This window comes from Acipenser ruthenus, chromosome 7 (genome assembly GCF_902713425.1).
Source record: "Acipenser ruthenus chromosome 7, fAciRut3.2 maternal haplotype, whole genome shotgun sequence".
Taxonomy (NCBI): domain Eukaryota; kingdom Metazoa; phylum Chordata; class Actinopteri; order Acipenseriformes; family Acipenseridae; genus Acipenser; species Acipenser ruthenus.
In genome coordinates, this window is record NC_081195.1 from 67618154 (window position 1) to 67638881 (window position 20728).

The 20728-nt window shown below is 38.6% G+C and overlaps 1 protein-coding gene across 18 annotated transcripts in view; it reads left to right on the top strand.

Moving 5' to 3' along the window:
* Nucleotides 1-20728, top strand: part of LOC117415336 (pleckstrin homology domain-containing family A member 5-like) — a 104569-nt gene that overhangs the window by 29563 nt on the left and 54278 nt on the right. The window contains exon 1 of one of the 18 annotated variants that reach the window (XM_059027699.1): nucleotides 1227-1345. The exons of 15 other annotated variants lie outside the window; for them this stretch is intronic. In XM_059027699.1, coding sequence (XP_058883682.1) covers nucleotides 1293-1345 — 53 coding nt within the window. In that variant the 5' untranslated portion in view covers nucleotides 1227-1292. Of the gene's footprint in view, nucleotides 1-1226; nucleotides 1346-16640; nucleotides 16760-20728 lie in introns of those variants that run through there. 2 more of the 18 variants (XM_059027704.1, XM_059027703.1) reach the window with 2 other exon arrangements.

Consider the following 20728-nt stretch of genomic DNA (forward strand, 5'->3'; position numbering starts at 1 on the left):
CCTTTCCTTTTTGTGAGATTTGTTTTAATTGCTTGCTTCTTTCCAGTCCTCCCGTCACTCTGAGAAACCTAAATAAGATTTGTTGTGGTTTAGCCCGGAGCGATAAGGTTATACAGTAACTGGTAGCCATGGCAACAATCATATAAATGAAAGCCATGGCAACAATCAATAAATGATGACGAGGGTGATGTTGCCCACGGCAAACCTACTGCAGATTTCAGAAAGTCTGCTTAAGTGGTGGATGAGGGTTGTGTTGCCTGTGGGCTTTTTTATTAAGTAACAGGGTTCAGCTCAGGAATTGTACTGCGTTACACTGGGCAGAAGTTGGATCAGGACCATTACATGTATCATGATACATATTGTATCCTGGTCTGCATATCAAGATACGTATCGTGACATTAGTGTATTGTTACATGCCTAGTAAGACTACTTCTCTATGTTGGAGAGTCTTGCTGAAAATGTGCCAATTTGTGTTCAATTTGAATGTACCTGAATTTTTTAAATAATTTTTTTCACCAGCCAATCACCCCCCCCATTAGTTTTGAATGAACTATTAATTACTATTGACCTTGACTTCAATTGAGCTGTTCAGCAATCTAGCCCCCATGCTGTGAAAGAAACCTATCTGTTTGCAACAAAAGCATCAGAAAGAGTCGGTGGGGGTGTGAGGAGGGAGTGTCGATACTACCTTCTGATGTTAACTGTGTGAGATTTCATTTGATCGTTTTTGGGGGGGTGAGTTGAGTATTTTATTCAAGGGTTTGACCCATTTGTAATCCCGTACGGCATGTTCTTTCTATTTCAAACTAATCTGAGCCCAATAACCTGCCTGGGGATAATATTAAATAGTACTATTAAAAATTATTGCGTGTTGCGGCCCGCGCTAGTCCAGTAGCTATCCACAGTAAATCCACACAAAGGAGATCAATAATCATCACTGGGTCCAGATTTGTTTATTGCACTAGCTAACGATTTCAGATTGGCTTTATTTATTTATCTATCTATTTATTTATTTATTTATTTTTTACACCTCTGTTATATTGCAAGAAGTAGGCCATTACAGTGTGTGCAAAAAAGACAAAGCTGTGGTTCTGTTTTTTTTTTTATTGGATACTGAGCATGCTCACAGCAAGCACCTAGGCTTCTTGAAGATTACAGCAGCATCCTCCAGTCCTCTCTGCTTGCGAGGCTGTCATTGAGCCAAGGAGGAAGAGATCACAGCGTGCCCTTTTGTAATCCTCGTAGAGAGAGAGGCATGTGATTCATCTGGGGGACCTGGTGGCTTTGAAACGATGCTCAGTGCTCCTGCTCGCACTGTAGCCGGAACAACAAGCAGCTCTCCTCGGTAAGCAGCTGGCATTCTGTTTGTTGTATTTACCAAGGCGTACTGGTTCGGTGTTTAGACACTGTGTGGTGCTTGTGTGTACACAGTAGGTGCCTGTGTTTGCTGGACAGTTGCTTTTAAATAAGGAAGCATTACCAGTAGATTTTAAAAAAGAACAGGTACTGTAGTTGAAGACATTGGGACTGCTAAGGTAAATACAAAATTCTATGGAAAATGTTCACTGCAAGCAATCCAGTATAGAAAACGCAGGTATATACTATACTGTCAGTGTCTCCAAGTAGTAATACCGTACAGGTACGTAGATTTTAAAGCTTACTTTGGACAGAGTGTGTGTGTGTACGTGTGTACCTTGCAGTAGATTTTGATCAAATGTTAACAGAAAAGCACTTCATTCTCTCCCTGTATATTAGTAGAATTTATTATTATTTGGTGCAATTTTAATTTGATATTGACATGTCTGACATTTCTACTCCACATATACAGTACTACAGTACAGAATAATCCTGTGTAATTTGGAACAGAAATGAGTTTTCTCTTTAAAATGGATCGGATTGCATTAGCCGTGCAAGCATTCAAAATATAAAGCAGAGATTTAACATGTCGGAATAGTAAATGCAAAAAGTACCAAAACAAAATTGTTGTAAAAGAGAGCTGAAATTTCTTTACATTTCACGTCTGAGTTATACAGTACCTGTACACAAACACATAAAGAGAATAAAACACATTCTGGTCTTTTGTAGTGAATATGTGTATTGATAGGAATATTTTTCCACATCAAGAAATCCTCCATGCGATTCATGTGAAATGGAGATTTGATGTGGCGATCATTCTGCTGTTTGTTTCAGTTTGAAAAGAACAGACACATGTTGGCAGTGCAATTGTACTTTTATTACATAACCTACAGGTATTTCTTAATATAAATGGAATGTTTAACTTGCTTTACTGTAATCCTGCATTTTAACTCTGCTTAAAATGGTTTGAGCAAGATGATTACAGAATGAGAAATACTGTCGTTGACTTCTGGCAGATGCATGTAATGAAAACCCTTCTCTGTTTTTGCTAATCTATTTAAAGTGGTAACATAAGGATCTTGGATTAGCACAGAGGTTCTGAGACAGCGGTTCTTCGTTGGTGGTTATGCTCATTTACATTGTTAGGGTAATTACAGACTGCAATTATTCATCATTCATTACATCTCAAATGTAAACTGATTGAATCTGTAGAGGCTGTTAACATGAAATCACACACACACACACAAATAAATAAATATAAATTATTTTTTCTTTAATTTATCATTGTTCACTCTTAACTAGACATGATACATGGTAACTAGACATGAACTTGATGTATGTGTAGGAGTGGTGCTGGAACAGGCTCATCCCTGCAGTTTTCAGCAGTGAGCTCAGACAAGCACCCAAATCTTGTGGTGATGTAGAAACACCTTCTAGTAAGGGCTGCCACATACAGTATACAGTACTTTAATAAGGGAGTTGTGTCTGTAGAAATATAAACAATGGAAACAGTCTCTTCTCACAACACAGCACATGGGGAACGCAGTCTCTTGAGTTTATGGACAGTAGAACTATAGAGAGAGAGAGAGAGAGATTTTATATATATTGTGAGAACTTGGTTCTACTGTAGTGATTTTGACATGCCTCAGGGCTTTTTTTTGTGAAAAGTAGTTGTAATGGTTAGGCCTGCTAGTGCTCTTACACAACAAAAAACATGAATGGTGGTAGTATGCCTGAGGTCAAAGGTAATTCTTTGCAAGTAACATAATAAGACAGTGCATGTGACCTTTCACCCTGTGTGTCTGAAGAGGAGCTGACACGGACTGAGGAAATTAGTCCTTGTGAAATGGATTTCTTTGAAACCCAAGCAAAACACTTTCCCATCCCCGCCTTGCTTAGACAGATGCTGACTGTAAGATTTATCGGCAACCCAATATCACCCACAGAGCTTCAATACTTGTGCACTGTGAGTGACCTCTCGGAGGTAGAATCACAGCTTTGCAAATTATTTTGTTGTAACAGAAGTAATGAGGGCTGGCTAACAGTATATGTGGCACTGGGAAAGAACTGTAGAGTTATTGGTATAAATTATTATTTTATTTTTTTCTTGACTGACACTCTCAATAGTGGTCATTTTAGAAATACAGTACTAAAACTTTTGTACAAAGTTTTTTTTCTAAATTGTTTTTATCATATGAATGTCTTCCTTTTTTAATGGAATGCTGCGTTTGTATCCTGAACATTTATTTTCTTTTGATTGGTATCAGGTGAATGAAATATTCTTTTTACAATATCATAAAACCTGTACAGTTTGGAGATGTGGACCATTTTAACCACTGTACCATCTGTGTTGCTCAGGAGATATGAGCCCATCAAAGCTAAAAACAGCAACAAGTTCCTGTAACCGATGGAAACAAGGCATTGCCCTAAGTGATTCTCAACTCTGTCCCAGTCTGACCACTGTTAACAGAAGATCTGAATTGCTGAAAGTAATATAAAGAAATATATAGCAAAGCTACTAATGATGGTTAAAAGAAGCATCCAATTGCATAACTTTCATCCACAACTTAGGCTACGTACACGCACACTGCAGTTGGCTCGACAACCGTATTTACAAACAGCACTCACTGCGGTGGTTTGTTGTACACACACACCTTTCAGTACTGAAGTGAGTGACTCCCTGTTTAAAGAAACCACTGAACTTGGGCCATTGTTACATGCCGATCGTGAGGTTTTGTGACACAACATGGAGGCTGTGTTTTCGTTTATGCTTTTGGAAGACAGTACAGTACGTAATCGATCGAGAGCTCGTCAAGCACAGCTGTGCTCTTTACTGCAAAACCAGCAGAGACGCAGTTTTGCTTTTTCTGTACTGCTAAATACAGTGGCGACGATCTGAAGTACCATGACGGTAGATCGAAACATTTGGGCGATCTTCCAACCAGAAGGCTGGTGGGAACGACTTGAGTGGTTTCCAAGTGACTGGGTTAAAAATGTACGCATGCCTAAGGAGTCGTATATGCGTCTTTGAAATTCACCGAGACATTTCTTGGCGTGCCAAAACACACAGATGAGACGTTCGGTATCGGTGGAAAAACGAGTTGCGGTTGCATTGTGGTGTTTGGGGATACGAGTAGTCCCATATTGTTTTATTTAAGTTGCAAAACCAATAAAAAAATAGTATACAACTGTACTTTGATTAAATAAAAAAAAGTATATTATACGTATGCACTATTTACAATTGTTATGAATTTACTATTTATCAATATTACAAAATCAAGTTGACTCATCAGGCACCTATATATTTTTAGCCATGTTTATCACACAGAAATGTCTGATAAACAATTACATCATTAGTTGCGCAGAAATCCACTGAGCACCAACTGCAGTTGTGTTATTGCGGGTGTAATACACACACACAGTTAGTGCGCATTCACTAACCAAACTGAATTAATAACCACACTCGATACTTGCTCTGAAAAGGATTAACTAGTGCGGTTGTCGCTGCCCTTTGTAACCAAAAGAGTGTAAAACATATAGGATTGCTTTCAGAGACTTTTGGACTTGCTAAGGTAAGAAGTTACTGTAGAACAAGATTAGTGCTACAGTTATTGCTGATCTGTGAAACCAGCTGACAATCTGAGATGTTAACATCATTTATTCAATGTATACAAATACTTTGGGTGGCCAAGTTACTATCCCTTTTTGTACTGTTTCTTGTGGCTTGTAGGTATACAGTTTTCTATTCCAGTAGTCTCTTGGGCTTCTGCAATTTGTTTACGTTATCCATGTGTTATTTTCAACTATTGATTTAGCATTGCCTGGATGGGTTCTTATAGCCTTCAAGCATGACGGTGCCAGTTTCCATATTAAGATATTGAAGGCGTGTGCGTGTTAGTGAAATCTCTTTGATTGCAGTAATAGACATGAAACGAATGGTTCTGTAAACATGGTTGTCTTGGGATATAGCTGTAATGGTGTATTAATTCCAAAAGTCCTGCCATAGGCTTAAATGTATTTATATACATTAAATCAAAGGGGCATACTATAAATTCCATACTTGTTCCATATTCATGAATATGAAATGGAAATGGCCTAATCCTGGCTGTCAAGCATGCACTCATTTTGAATCAACACTGACAGGCAGGGTTTAGGAAAGACCCTGACCCTTAACCATCGTGGCAGCAGTAAAATAAGAGGTTTGTACAACATGACAGTGTCTGTGTATTAATGCATACATATGGTATAGCGTAGTGCATATCATCTTTGCTGTTTAGAAGTGTGTTGGCTGTTTCTAAAGAGAGAATCTCTGTGATGGAGTTTTCTTGAGCTATCTGACCTGGCTTTGAAATGTACAGATTTCAGCTTGTCAGCAGCATCATTTATCATTTTTATATATACAGTAATTCACGTTCCTGCTCTTGATTCTCTCTCACAGCAGGGTAAACATGCAGTGTGGATTGCGCTGGTTCATGTGATAAGCCAACGGTATTAATAAGATTCACAGAGCAGTATGTCGGCTATGCTGTACTGAACTCCTGTAATGTGTGCCTACAGTAGATCACATTTGTTTGCCGTTTTGAATACCTGTCTGAGGCTCATTGCTCTTTTAGAAAAAGCGTTTGGTGTGGGTGAACACGGCAAACTCTACGAGCTAGAGCGTCGTTATATAGATAAACCAGAACGCAAGTCATTTAGTATGCGAGCCGCTCCTACTGTCACCCTCTAAGACCCCATTCACACTACTGCGCTGGCCCTGGGCCGCCCCATATTTAGGTCTGCAACCCCGTTCACATTTGCGTTTTTAAGGCGCCTTTGCACGTTCACATATGTGACTGAAAAGCAGACCTAAAATGTGGCGAACTGCTTTTTTTTTTTTTTTTTTTTTTTAATGGAGTGATGCACGGTGCCTGCACTCAGAATGGAAGAGCTACCGGGATCTACAGTAATCCTTTTGTAGCAGATGTTTATTAATAGTTTTTTCAATGCAGCACAGAAGCAATTTATATATTAAAAAACATATTGACTATTTTGATTTACTGTTATGGTGTGTAATGGGGCGATGATCCAAGCTTACCACCACCCACAATCACATTATTCTCTTAAGAACACAGAGATGTTTAGAATGCGGGAAACTGGGACAAATACTTATTTTCTTAATGGATACTTCACTCAGATTGCAAACGACTATCCGGTTGTACACAATGACTGACCTTCACGAGTCGCGACTGACCACCTAATAGTACTACTGCTCCCTCCTAAGGAAAGACACGGCATTAAATAATGTTTAATACATTACACATGTTTCTTCTCATTTATACGTATTTGTTTAACCTGCATGAATAGTCTTTTTGTTTACAAACACGATCGTTAAACTATTCTGTTGTTTACTCGTTATTATTATCATTGTTATTATTATTATTCTCTAGTCCCTAACCATTACCAGTAAAGACTGAACATCAGCATCACCCCTTCTCTTGGATGATTACTGAACATATGGCTATACAGTAACAACAATAATAATCACAGTAACAGGCATTGAAATATATAACATATTACAATGAAAATACAATTTTACACTTTCAAATTAAGCAAGTTACAAGCTTACCAGTGACATTGATCAATAAAACAAGTAAAAATATATGTACATTTTTAATTTTTTTTACTTCAAGTATTACAAATAGTTCTTTGTTGTAAAAAAAAAAAATTTAAAAAAATAATTGTAAAATAGACCAGCAGCATTCTCCAGCCAGATTGCCTGTGACATGCTGGCGTTGAGCACAGAAAAGAATCCCAAGTTTGCTGCTATTTTATGCTTCGTTTCATTCAATTTATGTTTAGCGCTTACTATTATACAATCGTCTGCCTGCGAGTGTAATCTGCAGCATTGCTGCATGAAGTACAGAACAGCACGTTACCATCGACTCGTTGATCTGATTAGGGATGATTTGTTATTGTTTTTGGCATTTTTGAACAGCTCAACACTGAACTTGAATACCGGAAGCAATTTTCAGACAGGTGTATTTACGTAAGTCTAAAGCGAATTTGACTGTGGTAATGTTTATATATGGTACTTGTATAGAATTGGTTATTCTCAAACAAACAAAAAAATCCTTTCATGTTGTTTTTTGCCCCACCCGAAATGTAAAACAAAAAAAGCTCTGACATCATAGAAAATCCTCTTTTTTCAGTGTTATCATAGAAAACAAAATTGGTAATGTGATACGAAAAGGCCGACCCTAGTCTGCTTTGCGTTCACACATCTGTGAAGGTCGGCCCTGGGCCGCATTGAAACGGCAGCCTAGGGCTCGCTTTTCTTTTTTGGGGCGTTCGTATATGAAAAAAGGCGGCCCTGAAGCGGCCCAGGGCAGCCTTAAATTGCAATTGTGAACGAGGTCTAGTGTGTTGCCTGTCTCAGTAGCTGAGATTTGTTGTATTCAGCTTCACACTTAAGAATAATTAAAACATATTGACCGCTGGCCCACCAGTTTCAGCTACAGGAATAGATTAACATTTGTAAAGAATCAGCAACAAAAATGCAGTACAATGCATTTATTTATTTATTTTTTTGGGACACATGCAATTGGTTTTCAGTGACTGGTCTGTTTGTTTACTAAATACATGTTGACATCATTCTTGGCTCTACCATTACATTGTTGAGCTCTCTCCAAAATAAATAAATAAATAAATAAATAACATAAAATAAGTTGGAACAGTATTAAAGTACTGTACTGTGTACCAGGAACTGTGCTTCTCTGCTATGTCGATTTTTGAAGTATTTAATAACGTCTAATAACCGGCATTGTGTGTGTGTGCGTGCGTGCGTGCGTGCGTGCGTGCGTGCGTGCGTGCGTGTGCGCAGTGCTGAAAGATTTACTGTCCGTCCGCCACCCCCTGCCCGCTCCAACGACATCAAAAACAGATATTTTTTGGTTTGTCAGCAGAAATCTCAAACATTTTTAGATTTGTTCTACAAGCGTAAGTTGATACTATTTTTTTTCCTTGCTTTCTGATAGTTATATCCTGTTTCCAGTCTGATTAGGATTTCGCAATGCAGCTCACAGAGAATACAATTATAGCAAAATTTAATGTAACCAATTCTGTCTGTGTTCAATAGTGACTATTGCAGGTAGTAGGGACCAGTGTCTTAAATATTTCCTTTTGATTGTCTAGGAGCCTGTAGTTCATTGTTGTAATTACAGAGCACTTTTCTAAGTAAATGTGTGCTAGAATATTTCTGTTATTACAGGGGATGCTGTGTAACCATCCTTAGCTGTGAACCGACCCCATTTGCATTGCAGAACAGTGGATTCATTACAGTGTGCCACAAACCTCATTTAAACAGCTGAAACCTCCTTCCATCAGTCCGTAAGTTAGGGGTATCAAGTTACCACTACCTCGCTGAGTAATGATTTGTTAACAAGAGACAGACCCAGACTGACCGCCGGTTTAACCTTAAACGAGCCAGCAGGATTTTAGTTATGCCTCTGAGATTCTTTAGTGGAGTAATTGCTCCTCTGAGCCTCTCTACTGTAGGTGGGCAAACACAGGACTCAAGCATGTGTTTGGTTGGCTAAGCTCAAACTAACACATCCAAGTTATAAATGTAGGGTAGCAAGCAGCCCAGGAGGTGTTTGCCATGTGATGATAGTATGCTTGCAGCCAAAAAGATCTTCCTTTTTCAAGGTTGTGTTCTACTTTTAAAGAGATTTTTTAATAAAAGCAGCATGGCTGTTAATGACTCGCAGATTGATCCCGGAAAGCTATATGTTGCATGTTCTGCATTTTGCAAGCTTTACTGGTTACATGTGGGAACTGTACCATACATTTCTTTTTTTGTTTAAACTGAAAATTGGCTGCCCCCAATAATAAACCTCAAATTATCTAAAGGAATTGGATCAAAGGGCTTTGCTGGGCATCTTTGCTACTGCTTCTCTATTCATTACCATTTATAGTAGGATTCCAAAGATAGTGTGCACTCTGGTTTGTATCGAGGGGGCGTGTACCGATATGCAAAATGCTTAAAAAATAAATAAATTATATATATATATTTTTGCTCAAAGAGCCAGCTGCCCTATATATATATATATATATATATATTATAAATGATTGGGCTCAATTCATCTGTGAAAAGATTTGCCACTTTGTAAGCACTGTACTTTTATAAAACTGATGTTCTACTCAAGGACAGAGATTAAGGCACACAGATAAAGGTGGTTTTGTACGTGCTCTTCATTGCAGAACTCTGGAATGCTTTTATCACTTCTGCTATTTATTATTCATCACTGTTATGCCTGCTGTGAGGGGTTTAAAATTCAAGTGAATTTCCGTCATCCCAGTTCTTACGGTACGCTGCTTTACGCTGTACGAGAAAATAAATGTCAGCGTTTTGAATAATGTGACAAGTTCCGAAACGCAACACCCCATCTAAGTGCTGCATTTTGTTTTTTTCTAGCAACATTGCTTTCTTTGTGTTGGTCAGAAGAACACTGGCACAGGCCAGATGCATTTTATACTGGTTGCTACTTGCAATACATAACATGTGCAGCACGTCTTTCTGTGCTGTCTAATCCAGTATTACTCTGCAGAAACCTACAGCACATGTTTTGCTCCAATTATTTATTTAATGGGAAGTTTCTTGTTCCTGAACCTGTTTCTATTGATGTGTCCTTGGTGCCTACGTATGCAAGGATTGCAATTATTAAACTTGAGATGCTAGGATATAGATCATGAAGTGTACCCTTCATTCTGAGTGCTTGGTGGAGGACACAATTTACTGTTTCTGTGGTTTGAAATTGACAGCTGCATCTTTCCTATAAGCTAGATCTACAGCAAATATTACCTGGCACAACATCAGAAGTGTTTCTGTCAAGGACTCTGAAGTTACAGGTCTGGTAATTAATGTGTAAAGATAAAAGGAACTAAGCAGAAGCTTCGGGGATAGACCTGGAAAGGTGATCTCATCATGGTGTGTTGCTATTGAAGCACAAGACATAAGGAACTAAGCAGAAGCTTCGGGGATAGACCTGGAAAGGTGATCTCGTCATGGTGTGTTGCTATTGAAGCACAAGACATAAGGAACTAAGCAGAAGCTTCGGGGATAGACCTGGAAAGGTGATTTCATCATGGTGTGTTGCTATTGAAGCACAAGACCTAAGGAACTAAGGAGAAGCTTCGGGGATAGACCTGGAAAGGTGATCTCGTCATGGTGTGTTGCTATTGAAGCACAAGACATAAGGAACTAAGCAGAAGCTTCGGGGATAGACCTGGAAAGGTGATTTCATCATGGTGTGTTGCTATTGAAGAACAAGACCTAAGGAACTAAGGAGAAGCTTCGGGGATAGACCTGGAAAGGTGCGCGCGTCATTGTATGTTGCTATTGAAGCACAAGACATAAGGAACTAAGGAGAAGCTTCGGGGATAGACCTGGAAAGGTGATCTCGTCATGGTGTGTTGCTATTGAAGCACAAGACATAAGGAACTAAGCTGAAGCTTCGGGGGTAGACCTGGAAAGGTGATTTCATCATGGTGTGTTGCTATTGAAGCACAAGACCTAAGGAACTAAGGAGAAGCTTCGGGGATAGACCTGGAAAGGTGATCTCGTCATGGTGTGTTGCTATTGAAGCACAAGACATAAGGAACTAAGCAGAAGCTTCGGGGATAGACCTGGAAAGGTGATTTCATCATGGTGTGTTGCTATTGAAGCACAAGACCTAAGGAACTAAGGAGAAGCTTAGGGGATAGACCTGGAAAGGTGCGCGCGTCATTGTATGTTGCTATTGAAGCACAAGACATAAGGAACTAAGGAGAAGCTTCGGGGATAGACCTGGAAAGGTGATCTCGTCATGGTGTGTTGCTATTGAAGCACAAGACATAAGGAACTAAGGAGAAGCTTAGGGGATAGACCTGGAAAGGTGCGCGCGTCATGGTGTGTTGCTATTGAAGCACAAAGCATCGCGTGATGGGTTTCGGAATGGTGTGTTGCTGTTGAAGCACAAGGCATCGCGTGATGGGTTTCGGAATGGTGTGTTGCTATTGAAGCACACGGCATCGCGTGATGGGTTTCGGAATGGTGTGCTTGATGGGTTTAGGAATCCAGTTCTGTTTTTTTTTCTTTCTCGAAATTCCAAATAAACTGCTTATACAATGTACGTGTTTTGGGGGTAAACTTGGAACATTAGTTTCAAAACCCTATATAATAAATAACCCGGGGCTTGCAACACTCTGGATGTGACATCCGCATGGTCTTTCTGGTGTATGAATTCATACGTATGCTGTAATTATCTCTTATGATTCAGTACATGACTGCCTCTTCTCTTTGGGTGGGCTTAATGACTGTGAAAATATTGAGACCATGGGTCCTTTTTAAAAATTCTGGGTTTTAATGTCACCAGGATGTGATGACCTGAAACAGAAAAATGATACAAGGTCAATCTAAACAAGAGGTGTTCATAAGGTAACTGTAATATTTCATTCTTCTACCAAGTTACTCTTCAGCTTTGAAGCATGATGCATCATATGATGTAGCACCCGGAAAAAGGATCAAGTGCGAGTAGGGTGGTGCTGTAATTAATATGTACTGGAATTGTATACATGCAGCAGAAATAAATACAGTATATGACACAGATACAATTATGATTGTGATACTTTACCAACAGTACACCCAGACACTTGATTCCATGTAGATCTGTCATGTACATTTCAAAAATAAAACATGAATCGAGTAACAAAGTAATATAATATAGCATTCTGAACATTCATGGTGGTTACTGTACAGTATATTGGGTGAGAGAGATGATGATATATTACTATTTTAATAGCCAAGACTTTAACTCTGCAAAAATCACAGTTCAATAATTTGGCTTTTTTCAATTTAGCAGTCCAGTAATGTCTACCTTATCGGGTTTAGTCTTGGTTTTGTTTAAGAAAGCTGTATGTCCTTGTCAGCAAAATGGAAAAATGCATTATACTTTAGTAATTTATTGTGAATTCTAGAATTGATGATCAGTGAGTTCTTCATTTGTTATACTCAATCAATCACAATCAGTCAATCAAATCTTTATTTAATATAGCACCCTTTGCAACAGGTTGCCACAGAGCGCTTCACATGGGCAAAACAAGAAAGTATACATAGCAGTAAGCCTTAGAAGCAGACCAACAGATAAGTAAATACAATAAAATACATAAGTACGATCAAATAATAAAAACAATAAAACATACAGTAAAAAGGCAATAGTAGCAGTCATGTATATGGTAGACTATACAAATATGTCTTCAGCCTACAGTACTTTTAAAAGCTGTCATAGTTGGTGCCTCCCTTACAGACACTGGCAGTTTGTTGCACAATTTAGGGGCCCATGTAGCCGAATGCTCTACTGTGTTTTTTTAAATGTTTGGAACGGTGAGATACCCAGCATCCTGAGATTGGAGCAGGCGACCTGGAACATATGGGACCAATAAGTCACTCAGGTAAGATGGAGCTAACCCATTATAGGCTTTATAGGTTATTTTATTATTTATTTCTTAGCAGATGCTCTTATCCAGGGCGACGTACAATTGTTACAAGATATCACATTATTTTTACATACAATTACATTATTTTTTACACATTATTTTTAAAAGCAGGACTTTAAAATCAATCCTGTGTCGTATTGAGAGCCAGTGTGGGGATTCCAGTACCTGCGTAATATGGTCAGTCGTACTTGTTTTTGTTAGGATCCTGGCAACAGCATTTTGCACAAGCTGCAATCTGATCAAAACACAGTTTGGCATACCAGAAAATAGGGCATTGCAGTAGCCTATTCTAGAAGTTACAAAGGCATGCATCAGTCTCTCAGCATCCTGTGCTGAGAGAGTCTTAATTTAGCAACATTTCTTAGATGGAAAAAAGACACTTGAGTTACGTTCCTAATCTGGTATTCAAATGAAAGATCAGGGTCAAAAATGACACCCACATTTCTAATTTCTGTCTGACTTAATGGGGTTGCAGTCCACTGTACAGGCACATTTGATTTACCCTCCTTGTTGATTTCTTGACACCAAAATGATGACCTTCTGTTTTATCAGAATTTAACAGTAGAAAATATGTTTCTTAATATCAGTGAGACAGGTAGTTAAGATATTTGCAGATGTGGAATCACCTGGTTTCAGAGATGCAATTGTGTGTCATCGACATAGCAGTGAAAGTTTACCCTGTGTCTACGGACATCATCGCCCGGTGGAGCATATGCAGGGAAACAAGATCAGTGCAAGAACAGAGCCCTGCGGGACACCACACGTAACTCTAGATAAGGAGGAGTGCTCCTCAATTTTAACATATTATAACCTATTTGAAAGATAGGATTTAAACCAAGATAGGGCGCAACCTGACAGTCCTTCAACATTCTCAAGGGGGTCAATTCAAATCGGATGGTCGATGGTGTTGAATGCTGCGCTTAGATCTAGAAGGATGAGGACAGAGGCAAGGCCTCAATCAGAAGATAATAGCACATAGTTTACCACTTTCATTAGGGTCGTTTCAATACTGTGGCCAGGACGGAAGCCTGACCTGAAATTTCTCATATATATATATAATATATATAATAAAAATGCGCTGCAAGGAATGAGTTTTTAGTTGATTTGCCACCACTCGCTCCAATACCTTTGATAAGAAGGGGAGATTAGAAGTATGCCTAAAATTTAAGAACTCCTGGATCCAAGGTATTCTAACTATATAACATCATGGGGTATAACTTAAAAACTTCCCTCTTTTAGTTTTGTGCTCAAGTCTTGTACTCCTAGGAAACTTTGGGGATCAGAGCAAATTGTTCTTTTGTGATCTGGAATTTGCCAGTGCAAGTCTCGGTTACCCCCAGCCCCGCCTCGCTCAGCCCAGTATCAACCTACAGGATTTCTTGATCTCTGTTTTTGGGGCGGTGGTGTTGGATGGAAAGCCTAACAAACTCTTGCAATAAATAATCTCCCCCCTCCCCCATCTGTTCTGCCATCGCCTTGCTGCGGTGCAGAGGTAGACCAGTCTGCTTTGCTCATGTTATTTCTGATAATTTTCCAGCAACTGCTAAAACGGTTACAACTGATGCAGCTCATGTGTGTCTGGCTTGTGGCTTGCTGTCTACATTTTTATATGTACAGGTATCGGCTGTCTGCAAAGCTTCAGAAACTGTAAAATGTAGTAGTTTTTGGTGTCGGGAGGGGCCAAGAAGGGGTATTGTGCCATGGGCTTTGTTTTGCGTTGGCTCTAGAGTGTTAAAATTTCTGTGCAAGTCAATACGAGTTGCAAAAGGGTAAAAATAGCACATCTACTATTTAAAAACAAAAAAAAAACATCCGCCACAGCCTGTAATTAGGGCAGTCGTCCTATTTGTTATGGATTCATGCGATTTGCTGTTACATTTCATGGTTTGCTGTGGTCATGTGTATATAGAGTGTTGTGTGTTTTTTTTGTGTTTTTCTAACATATTTGACTTAATTTTTTTAAACCCTGTTCCAAGTATGATGTTGCTAATGGTACTGAAATTCTATCGCTAATGGAATCCTTGTACTCTATCTGGAAAAGAGATTATTTTAATCCAGAATGGAAAAGTGAAATCCTCGTGTGGGTTGAGATTTTGATATCTTGATTCTCATTCAGTGAAGTAAGCAGTTTACAGCGTGCTTTAGGATAGGATGCCAGGCAGTATCTCGGAAACAATGTTGAGAAGCTGACTTCACGTTTCAGGAAATAAACACCTTGGTGGAAAGACCCATGTGTTCCATCATCCTCATCATGCTGGAGAACTCAGATTGTATATGCAACTGCATTTTAGGATTCCCTCTCTGCCAAGTATCGGTATTAAAACATTAACCTGTTTGTAGATGGCTGCTGGACATTTTAGCATGGAAATGTTTGCGATATCACATTTGTTGAAATACTGTGAATCCTTTTTTTCTAAATCTCGGTACATGTTGACAATCCTAACACATTGTGCTGTGCCATTGGGGGATGTTTACAGAAACACTGATCTAGTTTTTACTGCCTAATGTCATAGCATTATGGAATCACAGTGATGGGAATAAGACTTCTATTGCATACAGTAAGTAGTCAATCAAAGTCATTCCAGTCTAAAACTTCCTGCTGGAAAATAAAAATGACAATAGAAAGATATAAGCAAGTGTTTTATTAGTTAACTGACTGCTGTCTAATATACGAATATACGCTGCAGTTTTGAGTTCTCTTTCTTTAGACCTACTGTATACAGTACCGGTCTGCAGTGTTTTCAGAGTTCATTTAAGCTTAGATGCTTTACCTGTGCCCACTACTGACTGGATTAATGAGATCGGGTTCCACAAAGTTTGACAGTAAAAATATGAGCTATGAATTTATTTTTGTATTAACACTGTGAAAGTGGCCAGGGCCGTCCACAGATATCCAACACAATGACTTGTTCCTTCATTTTATCCCACCTGTATAGCTATAATGATACCCCGTCTGTATTTTCCCAGTACTTCAGGCTTTCCCGTATATTCTTTCCCTTATGCCTCAGTGTATTTCATGTGTCCAGTTTTGGCAGTTTTGCGGATAGGGAGGCAGTTTAACAGCAGCACATGTCTGGTGTGGGTGTACTGTATAATAAGAGTAGCAGCAGTGCTAAATTAAATTACATTCCATTGTCTTTGCAAGTCTCATATACCCTCCATTGTATCCATTTCAAGAGCTGCTTTTATATTGCTTGATCATTGCTGCTATTACTGCTTATTAGGAGTTTATGCAATACTTCACTGCTGCAGATTTTAAAATTAGTTTAAAACTAAATCCTTCTATAAAATCATCAGTGTTATGATAAACACAATTTCAATTATTGCATACAAAAATAGTATTCATTCATTTTATTAACTTATTACTCAATGCTGTAATTGTGTTGGATTTCAAATCTAGGCGTGCACAGCCTGTTTACACCCCTTTGTTTTCACTTGGCTACTAACTGTGTCTCCTGTCCCGTAGAGGTTTGAAAAGCAGCCTTTCAACACAGTGGCACAGCGATCAACTGAAGAGCTGTATTTGCATATTGTATTTTCTGTTGTGATTGACACAAAGCGTGTGCTTTTTTTTTTTTTTGTTCTGGCCTGTCCTATCTTTCTTTTCTGCAATAGAAAAGAGCTATAGAAGAGTGGGGTGTTTCCATATAATGCTCTGCTGGAGTGTGACATCACCCCTGGTTTCAGGTTTCCACTGAAGCCAGGATCCTTGACAGCTGTGCTGCTTTATTTCCTCTTGTGTTCAGAGGGTGAGCGCACACAAGGGGGAACGGCTTCACAGGAGCATGTTCCATCCATGAACCCGACAAACGCTGGCTTCTGATCAAATTAAAAAGCAGGCACCACTTTGTTTCTTCAGTTCTTTTGTTGCCCTGGTGATCAATAGTAGGTAAAGATGATTGTTTGTTTTGATTGTTGTATTTTAATTGGAAAAATGTTTGTATTGTAGTAGTGTGCTTGGGAAGATGGCATTTTCTGTTCCATGTGTTTTTGGAGGAGAATTGTCTGGTCTGCTTTACCTTCAATGCTCCCATCAGAAATTTAGTGCAGTCTGCCAGAGGTGTGTTGTTGTTGTTGTTTTTTGCTAACACAAGGACTACCTTTTTGTTACTGGAAATGTATTAAGCTTTTATTTAATTTCTGTGTACTATGTATGTGTTTTCATTTTATATATATTTATTTTATTTATTCATTGTGGTCCTTGTAGCTGGCTTTCAGCTTTGACATTCTGATCTGTCTCAGTTTTAGTTCATATATACAATCTTTTCATACAGCGCCAGCCTGGCATCTATTCGGACGATTGCATTAAATATTTCATGCTGAAAAGACATGATGTTGAACCATGCTAAACATAGAGTACAGTGTGGTCACAAGGGGGTTTTACTGTGCATAAACAGTGAGTGATTTCTTGTGTTTTTTTGTTTTTTTAATTAAAATGAGATGGAGCACTTTTGATAGCTTCTTTGCTAGGTTGTGTGCATGCTTTGGGGTGGGTATGCACCAGAGTAAACCTGTTCAGTTCATACTGCATGTTTATCTTATCCTCGCTTTTTTATGTATGATGATCCAGAACAGTGGTGTTTTTTCTAATTACAGGGCAGTGTGGTGTGGGGGGCTCCATGGTCTTTTCCTGTCCAATTAACCTCTGCTGTAGTTTGACCTGCTTGGTCAGGATTCACTCATACGGTTTCTATTGGTTCTGCACAGAACAACATTGGATTATCTTGCTTGGCTGGTTCCCTTTTGTAAGCAAATTAGTGGTGGACTAATTTCAAGCTGCTTTTCTGAATCAAACTGTAATGAAGCAAAATACTACTTTATTCCTGCCTCTAGTTCCATGTTGAAAACTGGACAGATTCAACCAGTGTCACATTTTAATGTTCCCCAGATAAGTAGACTACGGTATATGATTTGCAGTAATACAAGTAAAAAAAACTAAACTGAAAAAGGGTTGTTTAGATCTGCTTTTGCTTTGTATTATCGCCAACTTACAAGCATGTGACTAAAATAATTTTCTCTCGCAAAACCTGATACCTGGTAAAACCAAGTAATTTTAAACCACCCTTGTTTTATGGTTTTGCTGGACTCCACTCTTTCAACACAGCTGACCTTTTAAAGAGGTCTAGTTAAATGACTCAGAACAGCAGGCTGCTGATGGAGTCTACTGCTCTTATACCAGCAAGTGTGGTACATCTTGCATCCACTAGGGGCAGTGTGTAGCACGGGGACAGGTGATGGTTACACTCTGGTGTACCTGATGTACTGTACTTGCAGTTTAGACATGATTCATGAGAGCTGTGTTTAATGTTGTATGCTGCTCTTGATAGTATAAATACAGTACATAGGGCATTAGAGACCAGCATCTCATTGGTTGTCTAGTTATTGCTTGCTAAAAACGCTCTGTCCTGTAATGACCTGTATCAATCTTTAATAGCTTGGTGCACATGAGCAATACTATGGTATTAGAAAACACCAAGGATATGTTTAAATGTAGGGGGAGGAGGTGGGGGGTTGCTTCTGCTGCGTGACTAATTTTAAAAGGCTTTTTTTATGAGCAACTCAAACTTTCCTCATTTAAACACTGATTGAGAATAATTGATGGAAATGTAGGACTGGCTGTGGTTTATGTGTATGTAACGACATTCAGAGTTGTTGATTGCTTTGCCCACAGTTTGCTAATGACTAGCTTTGTACAATTATCTTAACATTTTAATTAACTGCCCTGCAACATGAGATGCTTTTTTGTTGTTGTTTTATCTCCACCTAGTGATTTTCAGTAATGCTGGATGGCTATTTTATAACATAAATTAAGTTTAGTGCAGCAGGCCTTTCCCTGCCACCTGATAGTGTGTAATTTTGAAATTTTCCATTGAATGGCTATCACTGTCCTGTTCCAGCAGTGCTGATAAAAGGCACCACACTTTAGTATTGTGAGTTTGACTGCCAGAATGGAGCAGGAAATGTCTCTGCTAACCATAGGGTGTTTTAGTCTGCCTCAGAGATGCAATTACAGTTTAATGAAGAATGACTCATGTAGAGTGCTGTACAATAGTTAAGGGAACAAGAAGACAAAAATTATGACATTGATGCTTGGAAACAACTGCATGGAGTTCTCAAGCTGCTTTTGCTTATTTGAAGTACTTCAGCATGGTAATTGGGAAATCGAAGCGGAATCTGGTATTGGCAACATTCTTGCACTTTGCCCTCATTCCAGTTCTATGTCATGTGCTTGGATAAAATGCCTTAATCTCTGTGTTGCGGGCACGGCTTTTGGGAACGAGGATTATATTTGAGGGGTCAGCACACACTTCTTTTTTAGACCATTTGTTCCCGATTTTAAAAAATCCCATCTACCCCTGCACTACTGTGTTTTATTAAAAACATGTACTTTTTCACCACTGTGTTGCTCCATCTCTAAATTAGAGCATCTTCTATTTCTTTATCACATCTCCATAATATTAAACCTCATACTGTGCTGTAGACTGAAGTTGTTTTAAAGATTGCACTCACATTAAACAATGGAAGAATTACCTTAGAATCCGCTAAATAGCAGTACAGAAAGTATGCCTCTATGCAGTATGATCCACATGCACATGGTTGGGGGGGTATACTGATGTAACATTGTGGCAATAGGCAAGTTCATTTTTGCAAATATTCTTAGACCCTTGTCCTTTTTTTTTACTGTAAATACAATACTGGGCATGTCTTCAGTGCTGTATTATAAATCCATTCTTACTGTTGCTGTTCCAGTGATTTATTTTGGTCACGAAAACAATTTTGATGCAATTCATTATATCAGTCTTGTAGAGATCAGGTACTTTTACCATTGGCAACTGAGTTACAATGTAATGACCTTCATCCAGTAAGAACAATACATCTGGTACAGAGGAATGAGATGGAATGAGGCATTTTCAGAGCGGACATGATGACCTGCAGACCATTAAGATACTTTTGAAAATGCTTCAGTATCCGTATGCTGGTGTGTACATGCACTGTTGTGTGTTTTTTGTTGCATGAAGGTTTTTCAGAATGCTTAATATGATAACCTGATTAAAATTAGCATTTTTGACAAGCTGTAGCTACATATCGCATGTGCAATGCTAATGGGTTTTAAAAGTCTACTTGACTTTATGATTTTTAACTAGGCTTGGTTGTTGTCCATCATATTTTCCAAGTGTGGTAATCTAATTGAGCCCTTTTATGCTGCCAGTGTGATGCTTTGTCAAGAATGTGTTTCTTTTGTTAAGCCCATTTGTGCATTAAAATAATTGGCTACCCTTTGAAACTGTGCGGTTATTATGTGCCAGGAACAAAGCAAGCAGCAGATTAGAACTTGCTGTGCTCCAGGGGTTGCAGTGGAAGTTTAGTGGCTTCTCTGTAGTGTTTGAAGACACTTGGTCTGACATTTTGGGCTAAATTCTCAAAGCTACTGCATTTACTTCAAATCGTCATTAGCACTTTCTTTTTTTTTTTTTTTTTCACCCAAAAGGAGAAACACACCCAATAAAAGTTACCAAACCAGATATAAACAACCCAAGAGCTTTTTTTTTAATTTAGGAACTTGTAAAGTCAAGTTGTTTCTTATTCGTTTTAGAATGTCATGGGAGCCGTGGCAGTCTTCATACAAGCAGTCATTACATTAGAACACTCAGTCCTTCTACTGTAATAGTTCATTTGCTTGTGTGAGAATAGATATTAAATAAAAATACACTAAATAAATAAATAAACCTGTTCAATCCTTTAACAATTGTATTGATTTGGTTAAGGTGTCAAAGTCCCAGATACAGTCAGAGTTGGCTGATTTAAATCTAGTCGATTTTTAAATCAATTGATTTTTTTTATTTAAATCCTTGATTTA